The 22,967-nt window shown below is 39.2% G+C and overlaps 1 protein-coding gene across 2 annotated transcripts in view; it reads left to right on the plus strand.

Annotated features, from left to right (window-relative positions):
* The window catches only part of CNTNAP5 (contactin associated protein family member 5), an 807,958-nt gene that overhangs the window by 182,164 nt on the left and 602,827 nt on the right, over positions 1-22,967 (plus strand). For both annotated transcript variants that reach the window (XM_019749551.2, XM_019749552.2), the window contains exon 3: positions 5,144-5,337. In XM_019749551.2, coding sequence (XP_019605110.2) covers positions 5,144-5,337 — 194 coding nt within the window. The remainder of the gene's footprint in view (positions 1-5,143; positions 5,338-22,967) is intronic.

The following is a 22,967-nucleotide window of genomic DNA, read 5'->3' on the forward strand; positions in this document are numbered from 1 at the left end:
GGGGTGGGGTCCCGGAAGAGCTCATCAGACCAATTCAGATTCATATTTGGCCCTGGACCTTGGGGAGGGTTCAACACAGGAAAGATGCTGCCCAACAGCTGGCTGCACGGGAGCAAGATCCCGGACAGGAGCAAGCCACCACCCACTGCTGGGAGATAAATGTATCCTCTAAAGAGGATCTGAGTGGAGCCCTGAGGACGTCTCCAACAGAACTGCTTCCACCGTCAACAGCTACACCTTCCCTTCTCTGCTCTGTGCTGTAATACTGCCCTGCCCTCCAGCAGCCTTCAGCCAGGACATGACAGAGTTTGTGTATAAAAATCCTAGTTTCCTCCCACTCTGGTGATAGAACCCTAAGGCGTATACACTGGTGGGATTCAGCCCACCCTTAGCAATGGCTGGCTAACTGATAAACCACAAATTGGGTCTCCTTTCCTCCCTGTCTCATCTCCATTTTCTTCACCTAACTGCCTAGTGTCAATTCCCAAGTGAACTAGTTAGCACTCAAATTCATGTCTCAAAATTGACTTCTAAATCACACACAGAGAGCCAGCTACACCCCCAGACTTTGCTCTTGAGTCAGCCTCAATTGTGATAAATGGGTTTGATTCAAATTCAAAACTTTCCCTCCCCTACATGAATTTGCTCTTATGAGATCCTTTGTTCTTTCCTGCAAACTGGCTTCAAGTAGGGCCACTCCAGGTTTTCCCAGAGGTTTTTACTTTCTTTGAAACTCATAGTGTGTTTGGACAAGTTCCCACTGTCCTTTCACCCAGGAGGTTCCTTAGTCCCTAAATAAATGTGCAGAGAGACGTGTAGAAGCGCTTGGCAGGAGCAGCCTGCAATGTGCAGGTCTGAGCATATCTGCCCAGTAGCAGAAGGATGAGGCCGTGTACCACCAACAATTTCCCAGCCTCAGAAGTCCTGACAAGTCCCAAATGCATGCTAACGATGCTCCGAATAGAGGAGCGAGACGCCATCCCAAGCCCTAGGAGCAGGCTTGTGAATGTAGCTATAACTCTTACCCATACTGTATAATGTTAAATATTTATGGGGAGCCTCTGCTTTACTCATTAACATCACTAGGTAGTTTGTCCCTGAAAAATCTCAAACCTTTGCTTCCAGAGGCACCAACTGTTTAATAATTAAGATGCAGCTTGTAACTCAACCTAACCTCCTAGTCACTTGTGAGAATGTGCTTGTAGCTTTTAGGGCCTTCTGTGAATCTGGGGGAGGCATATACTTAAGAAAACTGTTCCCTATAGGGTTCATTTTAAAGTTTTTAAAAATGACCAGGCTGTGTGCTTCCAACAGATTAGTATGAAAATGTTATATGTGAATATTTTAGCTCCCGTCGGTCTTGTGCTAAATGGACTCTTTTTTTTTTTTGAATGATAGTTGTAAAATATCACTTAGCAAAGACCTGTATATAGTGTTTTGCACCCATTTCTAGTGCATGACATCAATCAGCCCTCATTTCCCTTTCTGAGATAGAAATGGAAATAAGTCCAAAAAACGAATGTGTACATTCTTGACCAATTATTTTGTTTCATGTGTAGAGCCTTCCCTAGCATGTGAATTTGGGGATAAGCATCGCGGTGTAGAAGGCTGAGCAGGGAACTGGGCTTCAGGAGACCTGAGTCTCTGGTGTTACTTGAGATCTTTCTTAGAGTTCTCCATAAGAGACATTTCCTGCTTGTTTAAGACATTGGTTCCTGATAAAGCCTCTGTCAAGGATGAGAAATCAGGATAACTGGGCTGGAGAGCACTCTCTCACCATATAACCTGGATAAACTAGTTGGCCCTTTGAGGTGGCTTGCTTCTCTAGTAAATGGAAATTAAAAATACTATTGCTGATGGCTGTGAGAATCAAGTGAGATACTGAGAAGAATGTGCGGTGTGAATTGTTTCTGGTGAGGACTGCTAAGAGGAAGGAGGACTCGGAGGAGCATGTTCTCTGCTGTTCAGAGGCTGTGCGATGAATGGTGAGGCTTGGGCTCTAGGCTCCTGGTTTTCTGTGTTTGAAGCTTCTGCTCTGCCACTTACTAGTTGTGTCATCTTAGAAACGCTGCCCAGTAGTGCTGCCCTCTGTTTCCCCACCTGTGAGATAGGGATACTAATACCTACCATGCAGGGCTGCTGTGGTGATGAATGCGTTGATGTTGGCCAGTTGCTTAGGGCAGTGCCAGCCCTGAGCCAGGACTGTTCGCTAACAGTGTGTGTGGGTGAACACTCCGAGGACTTGTGGAATGGGGGTGATGAGAGGCACCAAGGGCTGACTGGGACTGAAAAGAAATGTCCAAACAAGAGGGGAAATAGATAGTTCTGAACTCACAGATTTTCAGATGTCCTTGGCACTTGTAATTCTGACTTAAAGTATCCATCCGTGTTGGGTTTGGGGTGTTTAGGGATCAAACTCACGGCGTGTCCATCTTTAGATCCAGAAGATATTTCATATTGTTCATATATTTGCTTTTACTAATCAAAAATAGTATGTTGGATTTGATTAAGTGGGACTGTTAAAGATAAGTCATGCAACTCTTAACAGTAAAATATTAGAACTGAAATTTCAAAAGTTATGTCACCTAGTATTTCCCAAAGCACTCCACATGTCATGAGCACCATTCTTAAAACACAGATTCCAGGGTAGGCCCCTGAGTAAGTTATCAAGGATCAGGTCAAGGAAAGTGGTCTTCACAAGCTCTCAGGCTGTTTCTGATGGTTGAGCATATTTGAGAATCTGTCATCTCATCTAACACCAGGAGCAGAGCTGGGTCTGGAACCAGGTCTCTTGGTTTTCAGATCAGCATCTCCTCTTTTCCTCGTTTCCCAAAAAGTCCAATAATGCAATATATAGAGTATAAGGCTTGGGGTGTGCTAGCAGTAAACAGGATATACCCTGTAAATCATTCAGTAGCCCATGTTTGAAAATTACTGGAAAATTCTAGATGCTATCGAAATCTAAGGTGAAGTTATTTTTTCTTTGAAATTAAAATTGTTCTTTAAATTTCCATTAAATTTCTTTAAATTTAAACTGCAAGATTCATGAGAATTGCAATTAATAATCATTGATACTACAGCCACCATTACAGTCACACCACCTTAGTTAACACCTTTAAGCTGCCAAACACAGGTATTGGTGTGCATGTTACACCCCCAATTTAGAGAACAATTCTGACACAGGAAGCTAGCATGGGCATGGTGTGTCTTTAGAGCAACTGCAGATAGTATCTTCTGGCTGCTGTCATCATTTGTGAAAACACATTTATTGTTCAGGAGAAGGCACAAAATGTTTGCCATAGCAACCATGGCAACCCTGGGTGTCTGGTCTATTAGCTGTGATGCAGGGAGCATCTTCAACAGCAGGAAAAGAGTCATTGGCAGTTATCACCCAGACTGTATCCCTCCATTTAAGAGCTTATGCTGAACCTCCTGGGGTTGGAAAATTCTTGATGTGTTAATGAATGCTAAAAGCAACAATCCCATTTAATGTTAGGGGGATTAATAAGCTAAGGTTTTTACTGTGGGCAAAATGAAGATGTGATTTTCTTTTGACAAATTTGAAGAAACCTTTTTTTTCATTTGAGTTTTGGTCAGTTTTCTGTCATTTTATTCTTTCAAGGTGGTGGGGTGAATCCCTTATTCTATTTTCCTTCTCCTGTCCTCAACATAAATTCTTATCATATGTGCATATGATGAGAATAATTAGAATAAATGAAGGAAAACTCTAAAGCACGACTAGGAAGCCCAGCTGTCGATTGTTGGGGGTAAAAAAGAAATAGTTTAAATTTGAAGATTTAATTTCTAAAATAGTGATGTCTCACAAAAAGTCATAAGCCCTGTATTATACTCCAGCTGTCAAACTGCTATATATATACATCCTTTATCCAATAAAGAGAATCGCTAAAATGACTTTCACTGACCTAGGGTGAAATAAAATGGAATTTGTTTATGAACCCACCTAAATAAAAATTCAGTTGACTCCCTGATCCAATGCTCTGAGCAATGTGTCCCAAGGGGTTGCTTTTGTCTCATCCACACCCATGACATAGGACATTCTGCTGTAGCTCCAACTCAGGGTTCAGAACTTTTGTGAACTTTTAGGTCAGTAAAAATGAATATCATTCATTCCTACGTGAAATGGAAACAAAAAATATTCCAACTAAACGAGAGCTAATATTGATCTTCTGCAAAGTTCCAGTTTGTCAAATTAGGAAATGATGGGACCCAAAGGCTTTTGTTACATGTTAGAACATTTCTGTGTGTCAAGTAAACCGAATGACATGGAGCTCCAGGAATGTGGGGTCTGTCATGTCTCTCTGAGCTGTTGCGTATGCTGTTCTCTTGACCCTGGGTGATCTCTCCAAATTTCTCTTTACCCAACCTTGTTTGCGTAGGAAATGGCCATACTTGTTTCAGGTTTCTGCTCCACTGTCACTGTATTTAGGTCTCTCTGATGACCTACCAAGGCATTCTGTCCTCTGTGCTCCCATTGCACTTTGCATTTAAGTCTTGTAAGGCTTCCTGTCACTTCACATTACACATTTTTGTTTGCCTGTCTGTCTTTCTTTAGCACCCAGCATGCTCCTGGAACTTAGTAAACATCTGCTGAATGAAGGAACATTGTCAGTGATCTGACATCTTTGTACCCGCAGCAGAATATTGGTCTGTGGCAGGTTTATAGCACATATTTGGAGAGAGATAAGAAGCAAAGAAAAGAGAAAGAGAAGAGGGATAACAGAAAAAAAGAAAAGAAGGAATGAAGGAGATACTTCTGAGGCAGAGGATATAAGTAAGGCATATTAAAGATTAAGATTGTAAAACCGTTTTTTAAAAAAAGGAAAAAAAAAAAAGGAACAAATTCCACTAGGAATACAGAAGATGGAAACTGTAAAGACTGAGCAACGAGCAGAAGAATCATAGAGGAAATAGCATTTGAGATGGATCTTAAACCATGAAAGCAGATTAGGTGGAAGGGGAGCAGGACAATTGGTCAAGAAAGTACCAGGGGTTTACCAGCAGTGGCAGGGTATATTTGGGGTAAAGACATCTTAGTTGAACACTGTCTCATTTCTCTTTAAGAGTCGAAATCTGTGGCTATGTGAGATGTTACCACCACGCTGTCTGTCTGATCCTCTTTCAGGAGCTGGCGGTTGGTCCCCAGCAGATTCCAACGCTCAACAGTGGCTCCAGATGGACCTGGGACACAGAGTGGAGATTACGGCAGTGGCCACGCAGGGAAGATATGGAAGCTCTGACTGGGTGACTAGTTACAGCCTGATGTTCAGTGACACAGGGCACAACTGGAAACAGTATCAGCAAGAAGACAGCATCTGGGTAGGACATCTTTTCTCTTCCGATGACTAAAACTGAGATGTGCTAATGGTAACTGGTGTACTTTTCTGTCATTTTCCTGTACCCAGATTGTTGGTAGCTTAATAGCCATTGAGAGCTCATTCAGACATAATTAGGCCATATATAAGTCCTCTCTCCAGCACGGCTCCAGTTTCTAGGGAAATTAGGATGTCTGTTGCAAAAAGTTTAGTGTTTTCCTCCTTTTCTGGTAACTTGGGTAGTTCACTGACTGAGTCTCAATTCATCTATAAAAACAGGTACACACCATGAAAGTCTAATTGTTAATGGGAATGTATTGATTTACTGAGTACTGATTTGTGTACTTATTTGTTTATTATGTGCCATACCTTGTAATGACCCAGTTAGCTCAGTTATGTAACTTGACCAAAGATGCCCTATTTTGGAATTGTGGCATGGAGACCTGCAATTGGGGCTGATCTTAAAGCCACTGGGCGCAACAGCTTTTATCCAAGATTGGAAAGAAACTGAAAGCATTAAAAATATAAAGCAAATACAAAATCTACAATGATTTTGTTATTATAAACAATCTTCAGCTTTTAAGTAAAGAACAGTTTGCACCAAATTTAAAAAAAAAGAACATTTCCTTCCCTACCCTAGGCCCGAACTCTTGGCCTTGTAATGTCAGTGACAGGTTGTCCCCAACCAAGGTGACGAAAGGGAGGTGGAGGTAGAGCAAGGGAACCCGGAGGAGGCTTCAGACAGACGCTCAGGCACAGAACAAAATACTTTGTGAGTTTATGTTGCTTTTAGTTTAGGAAAAAACGTAACCAAACATGGTTTTTTGTTATTGTTTTTTTCTAAATATACATAAAATGTGAAGATTTGGCAACTGATAGCATAATCGTTCCTTTTCAAAACCTGCCTATTTCCTTAAATCAATGCCAAGTATGATTACAAATTGCTGTTGTTTTGTACATGTATTTTTCTATGTTGACCCCAATTCATGGGGGAAAAAAAAAATCTATTTTATACTTATTGTTATTTCTTGATTGCCCACTATCACTCTTTCTAATCGAAAGTAATGTTAAATTGAGGATTAAATTTAGTTATGGCAGGTTGAACTTGAGAAAATTATCATCTTTATTCTGGGTCACTAGAAATATTAGGTGGTAATATGCATAAAGAACATGAACTTTTTCATCTTTAAAAATAGATTTTTGGGAACTATTCTATTTGGGAGCTCAATTTTGAAGCTCTTATACATTTTTACAGGTTCTTCCTTTGTTCTTAGTTTGAAATAAGAATTAAGCACACCTTCCAATTTGAGGAACAATTTTAAGGATTTATGTTGACTTTAGAGAGGCAGATAAATATGAAATTATTTATTTTCTTTTGTGTTTTCAATCAGAACTGGTTGTTTTACAGATTGAATTGCATTTTTGAGTTATTCTGTCTAAAGTTCTTTAAAACCCTGAGTTTCATTTTCTGTAGAACTGAATGGCCTGCTTTCTGCCTGTCCCCTGAATCAGGATATGGTTCAAGGACTGACACTTCCTCTGGGCTTGTGAACTGTTAGCATACAGCCAATTTCACCTCTTTGCCCCTGTTGGTTTACCTGCATTTCCAAGCAACTCCAAACCCCTTAGAGGCAGGGGCCTGTCTCATAGGTTCTTGCAGCCTCCATGCCTAGTGTTGCCAGACAGATAGCAGGAATTCATTTTTAGGTGGTTATCTAAAGAACTGCAGAATGACTAGGGCTCCCACAGTTGGAGGGGAGAATACTATCCCCATCCTTTATCTCACCCTCAGAACAGCCTTCACTTTTTTGGGGAGGTGAAAGATCCTGGGCAGGCACAGGAGAAAAAGCAGGGAACCATGTGTGTAAAATGGCGCTAAGTCCATCTGTGGCTTCCCCAGAGACCATGCCTGCAGAGCGCTTAGGAGAGGCAGTAGCTTCGGGAACAGCCTGTCAGGTGTGAACACTGGGAGGAGGAGATTGTGGAGTGATCATCACAACTTCCAGCTCAAAGAGTAAAATACAGCGACACTGGGCACGGACACCATGATAAGTCATGCTAGTAACAAGGCTCAAATTTAGGAAAATGTACATCCACTTATATCAGTAGGAAACTACCAGCTGCTGAGCACCAATTACATATCACATTTGTAAGCAAACATGTACAGAGGGTGCCAAAAAAATGTATACACATGACTTGTATTCACCTTTTGTTATCTGTGTAGATTATTACAATTTTAATACATTTTCCTTTCTTAAAATGTACATACATATTTTGGCACCCTCTGTATATATATCTGGAGATTATGTATTATGTAACATCTCCCTGAACAAAAGGCTTGACCACCCCCCACAGAAACCCACCCAAAGTCATATAACTAGAAACTGTTTATGCCAGGACACAAAACTAGAGTTTAGTCCTAAAATACTTGATTGTAAAACTGTACTTTCTATTTCTCTTTCACTACCCTTCACTTTTTAAAATTTTTTATACAATTGACTTACTTTTGTAAAAATCATCTGAAATGTAAACTTTGTCAGAACAACCACTCTATAAGAATAATATTACACCGTATCGTTTAATTGACATTTTGCTGAAATATAAAAGTGAAAAAGCAGCAATAACATGTAAATGCATCCTCTATGTTATAAACAGTGCTCAGACTCTCTGAAACTGTCTAGGCATCAGGAACACCTGTCGAGACTCAGGCTATTTCACCAAACACTGGTCAGGCACATGCAAAATCTGAGTTGTGGCTCGTGTCTATTGGTGTTTTTATCAGATTGCCGTTGGATAAATACATTTCCTTGAGAGTTTTTCTTGTTTGCTTTTTATTGTAAATTTAAAATTAGAAAAAAAAATAAAATTAGAAGGTAAGCCTTATAAACAAGATGAGAGCAATAGTAAAACAAGAGATTTTTTATAAAACTCTAAGTTGTTCTGTTTACCATTTCAGGAAAAGTCAATACCTAAAAACCTCAGTATTGAGCATTGACTTGTTAAGGATGTGTATCAAAGAAGCAGAGACGTTCTTGTCTGCCCCTTTCACATGGCCTTCTGAAGGTCCTCAGATTTTAGATGACATGGAGTTTGCAATGCTTTTTTAATTGACTTACCAAACAATACCACTACGGCACACTCCATGGCTGGGGTATCAGTTTCCCAGTACTCAGGAGATATGTTTTATTTTTTCAAAGTTCACTTTGGAACGAGAATCCTGAACATACACCTGTCCAATGTACACTAGCCAATATCTGTGCCCTAAAAATTCAATTTGTGGCATTTCTGATCTGGCACTAAACGAATTGTTCACGAGTGAGGCCACCGAGTAGCCACTTAGCAACGCATCATGATTTCTGAATAAGCCACAGCCCTCACTATGCTAAATACTCAGGCGTGAAGGTGTCTCAGTGACGAACTTCACAACACATTTAAAATCTCATCAGATGCAAAGTCTCTTCCATTAATTTGTAGGCAATATAACTATTATGATTCTAACTCTGGGCAGCAATGTTAGCCAGTGTTTGGTAGAGCGGATGAATTTATCTGGAACAAGGAAACCACTAATTATCTAATTAAATCCACCCAGACCACGATCCTCTGACATTCTGAAATATATGCCAGGGGAGACACACACTAACGCTATTATATCCATGAATTTTCTTTTCAGCCCTGAGTCCCTTCCTTGTGTGAGTGTTCGAACTATTCGTGAATCCATCTGTTTCCTATACACAAATTATAAGTGTTCTCAAAATGCATCCCCTCTGTGCATTGGCACTTTTCCTTAATTCCTGATATTTATCACTCTGAATTTTCAAAGACAGCTGCTGTGCTTGTGGTTTAATATATGGGGTCCTTTTGTGAAATCACCTTGTCCACATTACTCACGATCTTGTACAAGTCACTCAGGATCTTCATCCTCTGCCATATCAGTCTAACGTATCCCTGTCTTGTCAATCAATTATTACGTTTTATTGACAATTTCAGTTGTATTTCTCTTGAGCTCTCTCCCCTTATCTCTCTGGGAAAATCAACTGTGTCAAGTATATCAGGTATGGACAGAAAAGCCTTTTATAAGGATTCAAAAATATTATCTGTTTTGTTTCTAATATCCTCCCTGATGGCAAATTTCACATCCATTTTGGTTACAACAAAATATTAAGGTGATGTTCCCAGTCAATGAACTCACAGGAATGTAATAAGGTTTTAGCTATAAGGATTTTCAACCTACAAGATAGGCTCTACTAGTAGATGTTAAAGTACAATTCATTCATCTCAGAGGTAATTTCCAATGTCATAGCCCTCTAATCCCACCACCCTTTGCCATGTGTCTTTGATGTGAAGGATGACATGCACCATAATTCTCTTACTCTCTCATGTCAGGTGTGATCAAACAATATGGTGAGTGTTTAAATTAAAAAAAATATATATATTATTACAATAAAAGACATATTGCCATTAATCACCCTCAAAATACTCCCCCTCACTTTGAACACAATTATCCCATCATTCTTGTCACTTTCTGAAGCAGTTCTGGAAGTCCTCTTTCATGAGTGTCTTTAGTTGCGCTTTTGTGGCTGCTTTGATGTCCTGAATCAATTCAAAACATTTACCTTTCATGGTCATTTGGATTTGGGGGAAGAGCCAGAAGTTGCACAGTGACAAATCCAGTGAATAAGTTACATAAGGACACACCACAATGTTTTTTTGACAGAAATTGCCATACCAGAAGTGATAAGTGACAAGGAGCCTTTCTGTTGTAATCACAAAATACAGTGAATGCTGCTGCCGAGTGCCATCCAATGGAAAGGCAGGGATCTTCAACACAGGAAGTGGTACTTTGAACATTAATAACAGTAAGTTTCAACTTGTTTGGTGCAGTCAGTTAGGTGTCAGCTATGGGTGAGAGAAGGTGTGTTTTAAAGTGTGCTATAAATCATCCTCCATCATGACAACACTCCATATCACACATCGCTTCTGGTGTACAGCAATTTCTGTCCAATAATAACATTATGGTATATCCTCACCCACTTTATTAACCGGATCTGGCACCATGCAACTCTGGCTCTTCCCCAAAGTCCAAATGATTCAGGACACGGAGGCAGCCCTGACAGTGCAACTAAAGACACACAAAAGAGGACTTCCAGAACTGCTTCAGAAAGTGGCAAGAATGACGGGATAATTGTGTTCAAAGTGAGGGGGAGTATTTTCAGGGGGGTTAATGGCAATGTGTCTTTCACTGTAATATATATGTATATATTTTATTTAAACATTCACTATATTGTTTGATCACACCTCATGCACCCAAGAACTTCACCACAAGAAACTCAGTGTGCAGAAACCGAAGAGCAGTCTTCCCTAAGACCCCAGAGTCATTTCATGTGTCATCTACAGATCCCCATTCTCAATCAGTTTTAGTTTCACAACTTTATTGAGCATATTGGATAAAAAGATTTGCCTTCCCTGACTACTTTTACACATATATGAAAGTATTCAAATAAACTGTTTTTGTTATCTAACTTCAAGTGTTTCTTACTTGGAGACTTTAATATCACCTAAAACCTTTGATAATTTTTGTAATCTTCCTTCTGCCTTTTATTTATAGAGATAACAGAAAATAAAAACTAGAAGCAATCTGTAAGAATCCTGAATTTTTCAATTTCTCTATCTCCTAGTAATTTGCATTGTTTTTTCTACATTTAATTCTCATATTATCAGTGATAAAGCCATATCCATCTTTGTAGGATAACTTGCTTTACTTGCCTTTTACAAATGTACTCTAAGGAGCCCCTGTCAAGTACAAGTTTTAGACAAGTATTTGCTGTTTGTGACTTCCTCAATATTGGCCGTGAATAGCTAGTAGTCTGCTTTACCTACATGCTCCCTTGCTTCTTCCAAGTTTTCATGTAATTAGGCATTCACAATCAGCCTTGGTTTGATGCAGGTCATATACCACGTGATGGTCCCATTCTAATCATTCCCAATGCCATAGCATAGGCATGCTCACTCATGAAGGATGCAAGGGCCACAGAGATATGGACCACTGTGGAGGGAAAAAAATAAACAGTTGAGACCATGACAAAAGCAAGGAATTTTGCAATGCTGGCACCTGTCAATAAAATGAGAGCAGTTTAGAATATAGTATCCAAAGTGTTATAGAGAATCCAGTTGATTCCTCTGGTGTCTATATACCAGGATGCCCAATTCAATGGGTCAGCTACTCTTTATCTGGCACTCAATATGAGTAGGCACTCTACTAAGATTACCAAAGGTATTATTCAATATCTTCTAAATAATCCTAATGAGTCATTTCTGTTTTATGGAAGAAAAAATTGAGGCTTAGAAAGGCCAAGGAACCCGGCCCATATCACACAAGCAGTAATGTGATGGGCCAAGACATAAACCACGTTCTGTGGGTCTATAAAGCCTAAGCACCTAAATCACTAAATAACACCTTAGCCAGTGGGCAATGGCATGAGGGTTAAGACCCAGTATTTTCAGACAAAGGGCTGGTACAATCTGGGCTTGGGATGCAGAGTACATTCTCATACAGCAGGGAAATAACTAGCTAAGTTAAACCAAAGGGGAAATTCAAGTTCCATCTGGGCTAAACCAGCATGGTGAAGCTCATGGGAAAACTTGGTGGACATGGAGATACCCAGAATGTATCCCTAACACACTATATACTTGTCAGCTAGTTTCGGACATTTCCTGCAGGTAACTCTGAAGTTATTGGTGTGCTCATTATTGGTTCAGGAAAAGGTTAGAAACAGCTTTTGGGGCGAAGTTTTCTTTTCATGATTCTGTACAACAGATCATCAGGGCTGGAGTTGGGACAGACTGGTACACATAGAGCCAAAATCTTTCTCCCTCCAGTGTTTACACCTTGAACTCCAGGTGTTCGCTCCTGCAACATGGACGTAAAAATGTCCTCCTCCTCTTCTGCAGAGTGGTCTTTCAGATCTTTTAACAATGAGACACTTTGATTCCTTTTCTTCACTGACACAGTTCCATACTTCCAGTAAGGCTGCTCACTGTGTCCAGTATCTTCACATACTCAGCCATCTTCACATGGCTGGTTCAAGCATCTTCACTAGCCTATCACTTCCCTCTGAATATAATGCACTTATTAATTTATTGTATATTTATCAATATTTAGTTTATAGTTTTCTCTTAAAGAAAATATGTTTCCACTTCCTCAATGCCTCAGCTATCTAGTCCTTTATTGTAGAATCCTTTGGCTTGTACAGTATAATGGTGTATGGTTTCCTTTAGCTTTCTGTAGTCTGTTTTAATATGAAGGGCTTATTTTTTCAGGCTGAGGTCAATTGAAACAATGGATTATACATTTGGGTTCCCTGATTTATATCATGAGTTCCCTGATTTCATCCTTGAATGACATCCAGATTCTCTGGGAGATGCTCTGATCGTCATGATTTATACACTTTTATTCCACCAATTTGGCCTAGAACATCCTGAGTATTGAACCATTATTTGATATAGTATTTCTAGCCTACCAATTTTAGAAAACAATTGATTACCATCAACATATATCTTTTGAACCTCATTGTATGCCAAACACTGTGCTAGGTGTTGGACACACAAAGGGGTGTAAGATTGGTTAATCCCTCCTGTGAATCTGTGGAACCATTAATGAGACAAACAAGTGACACTGCAACACACTGCTTGTGCATGAGTTACACTGATGGCAGTTTAAACTCATGCAGCTATTGAGAAGGTGTGTTCGGCAGTATATATGAGTAGGAAGGACTTAGATGAGTCAAAAGGACAGTCACCATATTTAAGTTACTTTGGCTTCCCTACAACTACAAAGTGCTGTATGCCTAGTTAAAACTCAGCAAATGTAGGCGTGGGAGTGTTCACAGAAGGAGAAATGCTATAAGCATAGTCTTAAAGGAAGATATAAGAGATGTATCTGAGATACACAGAATTAATCAATTTAGGTATAAAATGTCCCCAGTCAGTTATACAAGATAACCCTGGAGAGTGAAGCTGACTATGGATTGTAGGCTACTACTACCCCCATATCTTCTTTAGCTATAGTCCGAAGCAGGATAGTCATTATGTGTTGGTCACAGTTGTTTTGATGCTTTCGTGTTAAATAGCAAAGATTACATGTAAGAAAATGTTATCAAAATAGTTTTCAAGATTTTGTTGATTGTTTTCTCCTTTGTTCTCTTTCATATGCATACAAATAGAAGATTTTAATGCAGATATTCTTTTCATAGTTCGTCATTATTAGAACTCAATTAAGAACTTTGCATGTTCAGAATCTTGCCTTGGATTTAATGGAGACCACCAAGACAAAAACGAGTGATCAACCTGCACCAAACCAACAGAAATGAGGCATGATGGAAAATGCAGAGGCTTTTGATTAGGGTCAGAGTCCAATTTCACGATCGGTTGCTTATATGGCACTGAAAATGTCACTTAATCTCATCATAGTGATCATTCTCCCCCACCCCTGGGCAGGCATATATCTAGAACTTTCTAGGCCTTTGCATTCATTCCTCCATACTTCCCTTCTCAGATTCCTTGGTATATGGGCTGACCTGAGGGTTATACGGGAAATATACAGAGAAAAACCCTTCACTGTGGATCCAGCTCAGGACGGATAAACAGAGGCCCTCAAAACTTAACATTGCCCTTGAATTATCTCTGTGGTTCTGTTCTAAGTACTTACTGACCTTAGAGTCCCTTACTGTTGGATGAGGCTTTACAGAAAAGGAGAGAAGGCACAACTGGCCAATCAGCATTGTGGAAACCACAGCTGGTCTTTACCCCAGAATTAGCAAGCTTCCCTCCAGCCCTCTGGCTCCACACTTAGCTCCTGAAAGTTCCTTACTGATGGCCATCTGTTTTCCCTTCTCAATGCTGGAATAGGCTGAGATGTTTCAGAGAACTTCCCAGTGTGGGGTCTAGCCTCTTTAAGGAGTAATACTTTCACACATTGACACGTGTGTCATTTAAATGCATCACATGGACAGGGAGTCATCATGTAGTCTTTAGGGTTCATATCCATATGGACATTGTGTAGGGGAGAGCAGATGTTGGCAGCATTCTACAATCTGGTTATGTTTGTAATAGGGTAGGATCCAACGGCTGATATCAAAGTAAGGAATATGATCTGCTTAAAATTAATTCTTTCAAATTCACTGCTGTTATGTTAATCTTATTGTAAAGGTACTGAGTGGTTCACAGGAAACTTGACTTATAATTTTATTTCTAATATGTATAAACCCAGTTAGGTATTGGAGATACCTAACTTAGATTAGAAGAAATTGGAGTTAATATCTCAACTGTAACATATAACAAAGCATTATATATTTTTTTAATGTAAATAGATTGAATTATGTTAGCTCGGTATAATGGCTAGGAGGAAGAAATCTTATTAACTACCCTTTATTCACTTAGTCTTTAGCTACCATATATATATATATATATATATATATATATATATATATATATATATATATATATATATATATATGTTTTTTTTGTGTGTTTTTTTCCATAGATTATCTCAGGTTTTGCTGTCTGACAGCTAGAGATTCTGTGACTTTGATAACTGACAAAACCTTAGAAGGCTCAGTTCCCTCCTTTGTAAAGTGGGTCTAATGAGTGTACTTACCTCATGTGATCTGTAAAGGAGAAGTTCTCAAACATGGGTGTGCAACCAGCGTCCCATGGGGCTCCTTGAGACACACATTGCTGGGTGCTCCCTGCAGAGCTCCTGATCCAGTAGGTCTGGGATGGGGCTGAGAACTGGCATTTATAACACAATCCCAGGAAGTGCTGGTGCTGCTGGCTGGGGGGCCTCACTTTGAGAACCACTGCGTCAACTACAAACGGGTTAATGCGTGTAAGCTTTACACAGTGCTGACTATATAAGTGATATAATTACTATCGCTATTAAAGGTAGGTGCATGTGATATATACCTGGTGAAGACACCCAGAGGACACTAGCTTGTAATGCTATTTCTTTTGAGCTTGGTATACAAAATGGAAAGGAAACTTAATAACTCAGCTTTTTTTTTTTTTTTTTTTTTTTTTTTTTTTAATAAACTAAATGCTCAGCAGAGAAGGTAAGATCTCCCTGTGGTTACAGGCAAATCTAGTTACCCATGCGGGCTTATTAAAGGCAATTAGCTGAGAGGCCAGGTAGCTGACAGAAGAGCTAGAAGAAGAGCCTGGGGGCATTACTGACAGCTAAAGAAAAGGATTCTAGGCCAGAGTCTGAAGCCCTGGTGTCCTCTTGGCTCTAGCCAGATGGAAAGATTACAGGCCTGGCAGGGGCTTCAAGGAGGAGAAGAGCATCTCAAGTGTTTTTTGGTTTTTGTTTTAAGTCTAAAGGAACTCAGGCTTCATTAAGTTTATTGTTACAATGATAGCAGTTGATAATAAGGGGAAAAACATAATGTGGTAACCACACATTTCTATTCCTATTAAGCATGCATTCCAGGTGGGTAAAGAGAGGACACAGTGAAATAAAGGGCAAGAGTTGCTCTTGTGTTTCAAGTCTCTGACCAATTGCAGATGTACATGTGGGATGGCGTCCTTCTCTCCGCCTGTAACCAAATGGCAGCGCTGCCCTTGTGGCTGCTTTCTGAACCAGGAAAAGAGCTGAATGATATCACTAAATTTATCTAGGCTCTAGGATTGTGAAGAATTGTCCAACTTCCTGACCTATGAATTATTTGGAAATTAATTTACAAGTCTGTAGACAAGGGAACTGTGTTTGTTTGCTTGTTTGTTTGTTTTGAAATGTTAAAAGTAGAGCAAGGGAGTCATAAACATTTGGCTGGAATTATTTTGACATGAATGTCATTGGTACTTTGCTGTATGGGAAGGGAGATGTACTTGTAAAAAAAGAAATCTCTACCAGAAAATCATAGACTCCCAACATCCTGTCTTATCTGATTATAATGTAGTATATTAAGCATCTGTTAGGCATATTCTGCATGCAATAAATTAAGGAGACTTCAAGAGTAGAATTTAGAAGTCCCTAATCAGAAGTAAGATAAATGCAGGAAAAAGTACACAAGGAAATGCTATGCACAGATGGACATATAGGTGAGAGCATGAAGTTTCTGACTTGTCACTAACATAAGCGCTGTATATATTTTTTCCCAGTAGCTATTTTGATCTTGCAGTGTTTATCCACAGTTTTGTCCTACCTGTACGCATTGGTGAGACACTGCAATAATTGAGGGCCAGAGTCCATTAATGTACAGTGAAACAAAGTAGGAGGAACTGATAAGAACCAAGCAGATAAGCATGAACAGGTTATTGATATGTTCTAAATGGTTCAGCTGCCTGCGTGTGGTAACTTCTATGAATACGAAGGAACCTGAGTGTAGGTGAGAGAAAGGAGAGGCTGTGAAGGTGGAGATGCCCATGATTCACAGCGACATTTATGTGACGGAGTGGACCTCCTCTGCCTTATGTTTCTATGCCTGGGCCTCCCGCTCCCAGTTTTCCCACCTGGTGCTATTTCTCTGAAGTGTTGTGTTGTGTGTCAGACATTGTGTTTATGTGAGTGCTGTAAGTAGGTGAGAATCTAAGAAGGTGTGTGTGTGTATAGAGGTAATACCAAGTCATACACCAAGCTACTGCAATAAATACATAATTTGAGGGAAGATCCTGTATTTACTCACCATGGTCTACTTGGAGGCCAATCGCTCAGTCCCCATTCCATGAAGCTAGATGCTGCTATGCCACTTATATCCAGGAATACCTTACCTGCCATTGCTGGTATATGTGCCATATGCAAATGCACTTCAGGTGGTTCATGGGTGATGACCAACCACCATGCCCAGCTGGGCCCAAGTTCTCCTCTATGAGACATCTCTGGGACAGGCAGCTGCTCAGGACACCCTTGAGTCCTATTTCTCCTTTTTTGGTGGTAACTCTAACCTATTGGTAATAATTCCTCTGTACATTTTCCCCTCATTCCACATTATGTGTCAGGCTTTTTTTGATATGGATTTGTCACTTAATTAGTAATTTCTGAAACAATTAAGTGGCAATATAATAAATAGCTTTGTCAATTTTGTGCAATGGAAAGCCAAATTTCTGTGTAAGAAAATGCAAAATCACCAGAGGGTAAGGGGGGTGGGGGGGTGGTAGATGAGGGTAAAGGGGATCAAATATACGGTGATGGAAGGAGAACTGATTCTGAGTGGTGAACACACAATGTGATTTATAGATGATGTTATACAGAATTGTATACCTGAAATCTATGTAAATTTACTAACAATTGTCACCCTAATAAACATTAATTAAAAGAAAAGAAAGAAAGAAAATGCAAAATATTTTTTCCTATAACACTGCAGAGAGGTTTTAAAAATAATTGCACATTTGCAAAAACTTTTTGATTTAAGTTAGCAAGATAAAAAGAATACTTTCTAAATTTTTTATCTGGAAACTTGAAACCTTACAGATGACCTTATTTAAATGGAGAGATGTGAATGAAAGCTCTCTTTTTAGAATGTGATCCTATTATTTAAGCTACAGTTGATAAATTTCATTTATATATATCAGTACACACATACGCATACATATTGGCATTAAAGACACATGTACATATATATTCATAGATTGAAATTATATGAATATAGATTTATAGCTTTATATATATATATATATATATATATATATATATGTGTGTGTGTGTGTGTGTGTGTGTGTCTTTAATTTTAGATAAAAATTTGGTGTATGTACAGAGGGTACCAAAAAATGTATACACATTTTAAGAAAAAGCTATTAAACTTGTAATGCTCAATATATACCGATAACAAAAGATGAATACAAATCATGTTTGACTTCTGCAATTATAAGAGGTGATCAAAGCGGTTATCATCAGCATCCAGACACTTCAGATTATGGCAAACTACTGCTTGAGCAACGTTGACCAAAGTGTCAACTTGTATACACTTTTTTTGGCACCCTCTTATATATACATATATCTTAAATCTTAGCACATTTCATCTTCACTTCCCCTAAATTATATATTCTGATCTTTCAAATGTTTTACCTTTCTGATAGTTATTAGAGGATTTAGAAAAATTTTACTCTATTTATTTTGTAATGAAATCTTGTTATTGGAATTAAACATCATAACAATATTAATATATAAATCAGGCCAAGTTATTGTAGGGTTTTGTTATTAATTGTCAAAGTCATTAAGGAGCAGAAAACAAGGAGAGGCAGCACAATGCTTTAATGACATAATGACCAAGATGGACTCCAACCTTTTGTAATAGATGTTACCTTTAAATGAGGGGCACTATTTGATGAGATTGTAGATTTTGTGTGTGTATGCCTGAATACACCTTTGGAGCACATTAGCAACAATGGTACTTGCAACACATGTTGAGTCACCATGAGCCACATTTGTGCTGACTGCTTCTATTAAGTCTACAAAGGAGTGATTATCCCCCTTAAAAACTCATAGACACAGACAATAGTTCAGTGGTTACCAGAGGGTAAGGGGGGAGGGAGGTGGTAGATGAGGGTAAGGGGTCAAATATATGGTGATGGAAGGAGAACTGACTCTGGGTGGTGAATACACAGTGTGATATATAGATGATGTATTACAGAATTGTACACCTGAAACCTATATAATTTTACTAACCATCTTCACCCTAATAAATTTAAATTTAAAAAATAATAATAAATAAAAATAGATACCAATTGAAAAACTAAAACAAGACAACAGGGGTCATGGGGTTACTTGTGAACACAGCTCCATGTAAGTAGCAGGGCTGAGGTTTGGAAGGACGCCATCTGAACCCAAAGCCTGTCCTTCCCATGACACAGGACTCATTCGTAGTCAACAAAAGCATCCCCTGCTTGCTAATGCAGATGTGCCAGCTGTCTTACTTTAAAAAGCAGCAATCACAGTTCTTTGGGACAATCATCATTCTTTGCTTTCTATAATCAGGATGACCCCTGGTGAAGGGACTTGCTAAGAATACTTTAGAGTGTGTGGCTCGGTTGTTCAATGACTTGTGTCATTTCCTTGCATAAACAAGAAAAGTCAGCCAAAGAAAATAAATTAATGTATTTTGCAAATAATTGGGCACCACTGTCAGAGTTCTTGCAGACTGCATACGAATAAGGAGACTGGACTCTGAATTGTGCCTAGTTAGAACTACTGTTCTTATCCTTACTGGATACACTGCTGTTAGTAACTGGGTACTGGAGTCCATGGATTTAGATAAGAAGATGATGGGGAAGGAGGAGTTTTGGTTCAGACTGGATCAGGATTATATTATTTCATTTGAGTCTCTTTTAATTGAACAGTACTTAATAAACTCCCCATTATGAATGGATTTGGAGCATGGACTTTGGATTTGGGAAAAACTGAGTTTGAATCCCTGCTACTTACTAACGGTGTCACCCTGAGCAGCATTTTCTCTCTCTGGGCCTTAGAGGTCATGTTTGTAAAAGTTTATAAAACATAAATCAGAGTGATGCAGGGATTCATGGAGGTATCAATCTGTGTAGACCCCCACCCCAATGTCCCTGACATATTAAAAGTTGTGAAATGAGTCATCAAATCTTTGAATTCTTGTTTGAAGCAAAATTGAAGGTTGACCAAGACTTTGTAAGAATCCCAAAAGGCAGCTTTTTTCCCTGAAATGTAAGATGATAAGCACCATCGAAATTGCCCTGCTCATGCTCCCATGTATATTTTCTGGACCAGTAGCTTTTTAACATGCTGGGTGCCTGCTGGTAAGAGGGAGCGGGGCCGTGGTGGCTTCTGAGCAGGTGAGTGTTTCCGCTGTTGGGTGATGCTGCTCAACTCACTCCTGAGATGGATGACGTATCTGCCACTCTTGCGGGTAGATGTGAGTTACTAAATTACATGACAGAAAACAGAAGTGGGTCAGGAAACAAGGTAAACTACATGGAGGGCCAGGAATTTAACACTGAGCAGATTTTTAGCCATTGACAATCTGTTTAAATCAGTTCCCAGGAAAATCATCTGAGCTTTGCTTAAAATAAAAGCTGAAGACTTGGTTGAAGATAGATTTTTCTTTCAGCCATCTTGCTGGACGTCCGGAATCTCAGGACTCACTTATCAGCAACTGTTCTCACAGTGCTAGGTCACAGCAGACCATTGTTTCCTTATTTCAGAAAGGGGTTGGCTAGCCAGTCAAAATCAGTCAGTCAAAATACTGACTTTTGACTGATTTCCAGAAGCACAAGCTTGTTGTGCAATTTATTTTACTACTGACATAAATTCCTTAACTTCCTTACACTAAATAAAGTTAATGTCTAGTAAAGATTTCCGTGTGAGCAAACATGGTGATACTAAAGTCTCAAGCACCAGTTGGCTTTGGCCAATGTTGTGGAAACAAGACCTAAAAAAAAGGAGCCATGCAGACATGAAGGGAGTAACAGCTTCAGTACCTAGAACGGGAATAGGAAGAAGGGCTCAGGAAATATCTGGAAGATGTTTAAGGCACTGAATTCAGAATCACCCTTATTTGGTGAGACACAAAGAACCTTTTAAGAGAGAACAAGTAGAGTTAATACACCATTTGGAATGAAAGCATCTGTTTCTCACCACAACTCTGTCTCTGACTATTGTATGCATCTTCAGGGCCACTGGCGAGCTCTGAGCCTCTGAGGATGTGTCTTATTCAAATGTGCTACCCTCTCCAGGCACGTAGTAGCTGTTCAGTAAGCATTGCCTGTGAATCAGTCAATTCTATATCATTTTCAACAAATATTAGTTGAGCATGTATTGTGACAAGTCACACAAGTAAGTTTTGGAGAAAAATACATATGATATCTTTTACCTGCCCAGAGAATAACCTAAGTGTCATCTGTTTATTTGAGACACAGGACTTGTGTTGGGAACATAGGAGATAAGCCTGGACAGGTATATTGGCTGTTGCATCTTCTGGGTTTATGCAGGTAAATTTCTTGTTTACACCTGTTTTTCCAGTGTAATTTTTAATTGAGCCACTTTTCACTTTCAAAAATGATTTGGATGATAAATGATATGGTCAATTTACTTCTAAGGCCCATTAATTCAGAGTAACCAACTTATAATTAACTCAGAAGAAAAGAAGACTGAGGAAATGTGGTGTGTGTGACGGGAAGATGGATAGTGATAATAATTGATGTTGGATTATTCTTGACCTAATGTTATATTAGGAGATAACCAGAAATATTTTAAAGAGTTTAAAGTTTAAGCATGATGAAAGAGCTATCAATGGATAAAACTTTGGTTGTAAGCTTCCAGTGGTTTTACAATTTCAAGATCTTTAGGAATCTATGGCATCAGAATGAGAAATAATACAGCAAATATGGGAAACACTGTTTCTAAGAAGTTCCTGTAGGAGGAGCATGAAGATAATCTAGAAGGGGGTCACCTGCCTTAATTAATTTTTATTAAAGAAAAAATCACTTTGTTTGGGGGAAAGATGTACCATAGAATGTAGATCAACAAATAAGAAAAGAACGTTCTTGGCTTAAAGCTTCAGAGGAATCAAGAGGAATCCACTTTTCTATTAAATGGAAGTATATGTAGAAGCTATAAGATTAAACCATATTATTTTGGTCACTTTTTAACTGGTGAACAAATAGACTTGTTGTAGTAGGTTGAATACTGTTGCCCACCCCAATTCATGTCTACATAAAAACTTGGGATATCACCTTTTTTGGAAAGAAAGTCTTTGTGAATGTAAGTAGTTAAGGATCTTAAGGTGAGATCATCTTGGAATTAGGGAGGACTCTAAATCCAATGACTGGTGTCCTCATAAAAAGAGGAGAAGACACCAAGAAACATAGGGAAGGTCATATAAAGATGGATGCAGGGACTGGAATGACTTGCTACAAACCAAGGAATACCAAGGATTGCCAGGGCAGAGGCAAGGAAGGAATCTTCTCTAGAGGTTTAGAGAGAGTATAACCCTGCTGACACTTCGATTTTGGACTTCTGAAATCTAGAATTATAGATAATAACTTTTGGTTTTGTTTTAAGCCACTTGGTTTATGGTAATTTGTATGGCAGCCCTAGGAAACTCTGACACTTCATTTATGACTTTGTGGAATCTGCTATGAAACCACACGTGTAACTCTGAGTTCCTCTCTTAAAAGGTGGATACTTTGAATAGCAGCTCTTGTATAACAACCTTTTGGATTCCTCCACAGCACCTAGCACAGGACTACCACTGGTTCAATACAGCCAAAACTTTCTGCACATTTTAATGCTTTTCCATCTTTGAGCCTTTAACATGGTAACACCTAGAATTCTCCGTAAATCCTCCCATGTCTCCTCGACACATACATCTCCACTTCTGTAAATTCTCTTTCATCTTTTAGATCCAGTTTGAATTTGATCCGAGGCCCACAGTGTCACTTCTCCTGACTCAGTCACTCAAGCAGAAGTGATCTCGGGCACATCTGCACTCCCTTCCCACTCTGGGGGCCATCTCTTAGGACTTGTAGCAATTTTTCTCTATGTTTTGTTTTAACCCTTCCAAATGTTGCTCCAGTTAACTGAACACGGTGATTTTGGAAGACAAAGTGCGGTATGATTTCCATCTCCATCTGTCTACTTTGCCTTGCACAAAGTCATGTCCAGTAGTGATA

Source organism: Rhinolophus sinicus, linkage group LG01 (assembly GCF_036562045.2).
Source record: "Rhinolophus sinicus isolate RSC01 linkage group LG01, ASM3656204v1, whole genome shotgun sequence".
NCBI classification, from domain to species: Eukaryota; Metazoa; Chordata; class Mammalia; order Chiroptera; family Rhinolophidae; genus Rhinolophus; species Rhinolophus sinicus.